This window comes from Rattus rattus, chromosome 18, assembly GCF_011064425.1.
Source record: "Rattus rattus isolate New Zealand chromosome 18, Rrattus_CSIRO_v1, whole genome shotgun sequence".
In the NCBI taxonomy this organism is placed as follows: Eukaryota; Metazoa; Chordata; class Mammalia; order Rodentia; family Muridae; genus Rattus; species Rattus rattus.
The window spans coordinates 30,584,124-30,591,036 of record NC_046171.1 but is presented as its reverse complement, the minus strand read 5'-3'; the positions used below and the strand labels follow the sequence as shown (position 1 = coordinate 30,591,036).

At 45.7% G+C, this 6,913-nt stretch overlaps 1 protein-coding gene across 1 annotated transcript in view; it reads left to right on the top strand.

The window, feature by feature from the left end:
• Positions 1 to 1,215: 1,215 nt before the first annotated feature.
• The window catches only part of Mcm9 (minichromosome maintenance 9 homologous recombination repair factor), a 73,732-nt gene continuing 68,034 nt past the window's right edge, over positions 1,216 to 6,913 (top strand). The window contains 3 exon segments of the mRNA XM_032888289.1: positions 1,216 to 1,528; positions 3,978 to 4,294; positions 6,686 to 6,767. Of these exon segments, the coding sequence (XP_032744180.1) occupies positions 1,225 to 1,528; positions 3,978 to 4,294; positions 6,686 to 6,767 (703 nt within the window). The 5' untranslated portion in view covers positions 1,216 to 1,224.

The window sequence follows — 6,913 nt, the reverse complement described above, 5'->3', positions numbered from 1 at the left end:
ATTGCCCCCTAGTGCCATTGTTTTTTCAGGAATCCGTCCTGGCTCTTAGAGCGAGCGGGATGCCCAGAATGCACACTGATCCTGGAAAGAACCCTACCTTCAGTGCGTGTGTTTACAACAATGCCATCAACACGCTGGCACTGTGCTTTCTCCCAGTTTTGCCGCGGTGGTGTTTATGGGACATTCTTTTGCTATCTACAACCTATTTTGTAGATTTGCATGTATGTGGCCAACAGAACACCTCTATGTTTTTTTTTTTTTTTTTTTTTTTTTATTTTTTTTTTTTCAGAGCTGGGGACCGAACCCAGGGCCTTGCGCTTGCTAGGCAAGTGCTCTACCACTGAGCTAAATCCCCAACCCCACCTCTATGTTTTTTAAAGGGCTTAGAGAGTATGGAGGGGAGCCTCTCCTTAAAATGTATCATTTTTCTGGAATTTCTGAAAGATGGCTCCTGCATCAAGAAGAACCTCATGATTTTTTCTTTTTGTTTGATTTGTGCGCACACGCGCGCGCGCACACACACACACACACGTGCGCAAAGGGAGGGGGGGAAGGAAGGAAGGAAGGAGGGGACTGGGGGTGTGTACTATACCATCTATGTGGAGGTGAGAAGAAGCTTTGGGGCATTGGTTCTTGCGTGCCACCTTGAGACATGAGCTCTCTTGTTTCTGTGGCTGCACCACGTAGTCTGTAGTTGACACCCGAGCTAGCTGCTGGGCAGTATCTCTACCCCACCTCACAGTAGTAACCGTGGAGTTGCATGTGTGCTGTGAGCTGCTTAAGTAGGTTCCCGGCACCCAGACTTGGGCACTTAGGCCGGTTGCTGCCAACACTTCCCCCCACTGAGCCTCCCCTGTGATTCTGATTTTTCAAGACAGGGTTTCTTTGCATAGCCCCGGCTGTCCTAGAACTGTCTTTATAGAAACAGGCTTAGCCTCGCCTCACAGAGCTCCAACCTGCCTCTGCCTCCTCTTAGCTGAGTGCTGGGATTACAGGTGTGCATCACCTCGGCCTGGCAACGTCACCGATTTTTAAAGCACATATTTCACACAATTATAATAGATAAATTCATCTATGGTAAGATTGAGTTCAGATAATTCTTTGTGAGTACCATGTGACCCAAGGCTGGGATGGTTTGTAAGTAAAGCGTCTTTTTGGTAAATTGCGTGCAAAGCCCGAATAGCAATGGTATCCTTCCTTTTTCTTCAGGAACCTCGATTCGAGATGAACAGTGAGCAGGTCACACTGGTGGGTCAAGTGTTCGAGTCCTACGTTTCAGAGTACCACAAGAACGATATTCTTCTGATCTTGAAAGAAAGGGACGAAGATGCTCACTACCCACTTGTGGTCAATGCTATGACCCTTTTCGAGACGAACATGGAAATTGGGGACTATTTCACTGTGTTCCCCGATGAAGTACTCACAGTCTTTGACAGCGCGCTTCGAAGGTCAGCCTTGGCCGTTCTGCAGTCCCTTCCTGAGCCCGAGGGCTTTTCTATGAAGCAGAATCTCCATGCCAGGATATCAGGTAAGTCATAAGGGCATGTTGTTGGCGTGTAGTATTCTGGGAAGACTTAGATAAACTAACACATACGGGACTCGGAGCACTAAGAAGTTACTGTTGTTCCGAGGCCTGGCAACCTTGGCAGTGCGCTGCTGCCAGCCAAGGTTGACAGCCTGAGTGAGAGAACTGAGCCCCAAAGTTGTCTGTCCTCTCACCTCCATATGCACACCGTCACAAGTGTCCACGCACACACACACACACACACACACACACAGATGCAATAAATGTGTCTAAAATAATTGTAAGAAATGATGTTTAGATTTAAACTTTAACGTACACATCTTCTATGTGGCAAATAAGAGTGGTTGTTTTCTGGGCATGGGATATTTGCCATGGCAACCTCAGGGAGGGAGTGAAAATGGAGACAGTTTTGTATAAGATTGTAATCTAAAACAGCTTTATGAGACTACTAACAATGAAATATTGGTACTGTATGCAGTACAGAAGCTCCTGCCCCATTACCTTCAGAACTGTTTTACAAGGTTGGTTTTGTACATCCCATGAGGATAATGCTGTTATCAGATATCAGGAACTTGGCATGTGCTTGTTGAGTGCATGGTCTCGTGTGTGTGTGTGTGTGTGTGTGTGTGTGTGTGTGTGTGTGTGTGTGTGTACAATATAGTCTGAATTACTACTAATAAACAATACAGTCATTCAAAAATAGGCAAGTCAGCCTTGGAAACATGGAAAAAACAGGAAGGCAAATGTTGGCAGTGTCCACTTTGTCTATAGAGTATATGGTGAGAGAAATGACTGTCTGTACAACTGTCTGTATGGAGAGTGTTAGCCAGCTAGCAGAATACGTTAAATCCACCTGTAGACCTGTTACCCATTACGCTGGGTTTAATGTCGCCCCATATCTCAAATGTCTTAATTTGTATAACTGATTTGCTTATGTTTTTTCCACATTAGGTAAGACCGTGTCATGAAGCCCAGGCATGCCTGTAATTTGAAACCCTACTGCCTTGGCTTCCTGAGATTACAGACACACACACGACCTGATTTGATTTTTCCTGTCCAAAATTCCTAAGCTACCTTGTGATTATCGGTGTTGTTGCTAGGCTTTATGAGCACATCAAAAGAGTGCTGACCCAAGAAACGGAAGCCACTATGATACTTACTATGTCTATTTTAAACCAGTTCACAGATCCAAAAGATCGGTCTTTATGGTTACCAACCAGATTTCTACTTGACCTTAGCCTACAGGCTGAGAAACAATACTTAGCAGATTTTTCTGCCACTACATTTTGGAATGAATTTTGCAGCGTCAACCAGAAGTGTCGATAAACTCACTACTGATAAACCCATTAAATTAACCCTGACTAGCGGGACTGGCGTCTGCACCCCAGTGGTGAGGCTTAGCGGGGCTCATGGTTTCTGCATAATATTTTTTCTTTGGTGTATCCAAACCTTTCAGTTGCCTCTTTTTCTAATATTGAAAAGCACATTTTTTTTTAAAGATTTATTTATTATACACTGTAGCTGTCTTCAGACACACCAGAAGAGGGCATCAGATCTCATTACAGATGGTTGTGAGCCACCATGTGGTTGCTGGGATTTGAACTCAGGACCTCTGGAAGAGCAGTCAGTGCTCTTAACCACTGAGCCATCTCTCCAACCCCCAAAAAGCACATATTTTTGAAAGGATAAAGTGATAGAGTAGGTGAAGTTCTGTACAGCTCAAAGCTTGGAGACAGTCGTGTTTAAACTCTGAATGTGAGGAAAACGGACCTGTCGCTCACCGTGCTACCCACCATCTCCTTGCTACTCTTTCAGTTTATTGGGTGATGACTAAATCCGTTGATTCCATGTGTGACATGTGGCAGGATTTTCTCTGTGCTCCTGAGACTGTCTTCATGAGAACCGATCATTCTTAACCCTGATTGCGGTTTCTAGAGATGCACTTTCAAAAGAGTCTACTCCTTGCCGTTGTCTGAAATCTGTAATTATTTTAATTGGGTTGATGATCGGTGTTTTGTTTTGTTTTGAAGTAACTTACAAGCATGTGCATGTGCTTGCTCTACAGCCACAGAGTCCTAAGGTTGGATCCTTAGCATGTAGGTAAAATGCTAGGTCTGAGAGTGAGCCCCTGTGCTGGCCGACACTCTGGAGGCAAACAGGAGAGTCCCCTGAGGCTTGTGGCCACCCAGTTTCATGGAGTTGGTGAGCTCCAGGTTCAGTGAGAGACTTGGTCACAAGATACGATGTGGATAAATAATTTAGGAAGGTACTGGACGTGAGTATACAGTCTCTGCCCGTGTGTACCTACCCCCACACATGCAGTAAAGTAAAAATTCCGACAGAAACATTTCTCCTCTGAAATTATATTGTTAAATTATATTTCTGGGAAGGAAATAACATCCTGTGGAGTGAGCGATCCAAGTGTAAGTTGCTGATGCTATTTTTTCATTAGGTTTGCCTGTTTGTCCAGAACTGGTCAGGGAACACATTCCTAAAACCAAGGACGTGGGACACTTCTTATCTGTCACTGGGACAGTGATCCGAACGAGTCTGGTGAAGGTCCTGGAGTTCGAGCGGGATTACATGTGTAACAAATGCAAGTATGTGTTCGCGGTGAAGGCTGACTTTGAGCAGTATTACACCTTCAGTCGGCCATCTTCATGTCCAAGCTCAGACAGTTGTGACTCCTCCAAGTTCACCTGCCTCTCAGACTTGTCTGCATCTCCAGCCAGATGTCGGGATTACCAGGAAATCAAAATTCAGGAGCAGGTAATGATCAAGGCAGTGAGAAAAAAATAACAGATTTGGACACGTTTTCTACTACAGTCCAATGGTCGGGATTGGAGAATCTAAAATGGAAACGAATGGCCTTGTACCTTCCTTCACTTTGTGGAAGATCACAGGCAAAGCTGTCAAATGTAGTAGAGTGTAGGTTTTAGAAACCACACAATCAGGGTTTTGGAGCACTGATGAGATTTTAGAGCCACGGAATTGAATTAAAATGTAAAAGCAAGCATTGGAGCTAGAGCGATGGCTCTGTGAATTAGAGCACTGTGGCTGCTCTTGCAGAGGACCTCTGTCCCCGGCACCCACACTGTGCTCTCTGCAACTCCACTTCCGGAGGACCAAGCGCCCTCCTCTGGACTCTGCTGGCATTGCATGTGCATGGTGCACAGACATCCACTCAGGCAAAACGCCCTTAACAGAAAGTCAAAAGAAGTGAACAAAATTTTATATTAAATATTCTAAACTAGCTGTGCTTAGGAATATGATAAAATTCAGTCAGTTTGACTGGTATTCAAGCATTGGCCAGCACAGAGATTGGAGTTTAGTTTTTGACAGATAAGAACTTTATTTCCTTTCCTTAAATCAAAGGTGTGTTCTCACATGAATAAGGAGATCGGCAGCTCAAGGCCAGCATATCGGCTCCTCAGTGTAGATCTGTTACACTTCACCTTTCTCATCCCTTCATTGTTTTATTTAATTAGGTCTCACTCCACCCACGCTGACCTGGAACTCCTGTGGCCCTCACAGTTCCAACCTTTGCCCGTCGTATGACCATTCTGTGCCCATTCTGCGCCCATTCTGCCTTTACACTGTATATTCAGTCCGTTTACAATGAACTGACTTTCAAAACAGTGAGGTCAATCTTACTCTGCTCTGGCCTCTGGTAGACCTGCTCCCTACCTCTCCATCGTGACTCAGTTCATGCCTGACTCAGAACAGTGTGCGTAACAGTGGCGACGAGACCTAGGGAGGTGCTTAAAGCAGTGCCTCCCTCCACAGCGAATGCTGAAAGCGACATTGGGCATAGATTGGTAATCTCTGCCTGTAGCTTTACGTGCGGTTCTGAGACAACTGGGCCAGAGGAACAGTCTCCTTTCCTGTGAGACTCCTGGTATCCTGGTAAACAGTAAGACAGGAGTGTGTCGTTCCTCTTACTGTTCCGTGTTTTCTGTGCTGTTCAGTTAACAGGGAGGACAGCCTTTGTTCAGGAGTAGACATCTGAATGCTTGAGAACAAACCAGGCCCACTCTTGGGTATAGGATAGCAAAGGTCAGGTTTTTTCTTTCACTTAATGCTATACCGTGCCACGACACACATCCCATGCTGGCCTCAGACTCAGGGTAATCCTGCCACACCCCCATGTGCTGAGATGAAGGTTGTAGAAATGTGGCACCGTACTGGGCTCTTCTCGCCATTCTTGATACATGCCCGCTATCCCTGTGGTGATGTGTGGTCTAGGATGGTGGCTTCAGTCTTGTGACACATGTATTCTAGTCAGAAGGGTGAAGAAGGAATGACGGTCAGAGGAGCCTACCGTCTAGTCAAGTCTTGTCACTGCTATTACATGACTGCTTACATGCCACTGGCCAGGGCTTAGTCTTCTGACCACACCTAGCTTCAAGGGAACTTGGGAAACTCATTTATAAGATCACGTCTACGAGGAGTAAAGCTCTGTTACTAAGGAGTCATCCCAGGGACTGGCCGGTTTTCCAGGTCTTCAGGCTAGAGATCATGAAAGAAATGCCTCTTCATTGCTAAATAAGTAGCTTTGTCACCATTAAGTTGTTAGAATATGTATGGTTTTAGCCATTTACAATGTTGATTATGGTTGCAGATAGTCCCCATATTGGGCTTTATTCTACCTTAGGGTACTTTTGTGTATGTGTATGTGCATGCGCATGGGTCTTCCTGTGGATGCCCACCGAGGCCAGAGGGTGGCAGGTGATATGGAGCTGGAGTAACAGGTGGTAGTGACACTGTCATCTGGAAACACAGGAAAAGCTTGCAACCGCTAAGACATCTTTCCAGTGCTGAGGGTTAGTGAGTTCTCCCCCACCCCCTCTCTGAGAGAGGGTCTCACTACCAAGCCCCAGCTGTCCTGGATCTACGTAGACCAGACTGGCCTTGAACTCACAGAGATAGCTTGGCCCCTGTCTTCCCTGTGCGGGGGTTTAAGAAGCACACCACCACCCCCAGCTAGTGTTAGTGGATTCTGAAACTGATATCACTCATAATTTTTAATACAAATTCCTTGAGCCTTACCATAATCAAACTGTATTATAATAGCAGAGAAGTGGAAGCAGTTTTAAGTGCTGTCATGTTTTGGGATCTTTAGGATCTGAGAAGCACACTCATTTTCTTTTTGTTTGCTAGGTGCAAAGGCTGTCTGTGGGAAGTATCCCACGGTCTATGAAGGTCATTCTGGAAGACGACCTCGTAGACAGCTGCAAGTCTGGTAAGCAATTCCCTTTTAGTTTCTGAGATGACAGTTCTGCGTTCTCTGGTTAGTTTTGAACTCTGGCGCCTGTGTGGTCCTCAGCCCCTCCCCCTCCCACATCTCCCTCCACCCTAGTAGTTGGGACTAGAGGTGGGTGCTCCTAG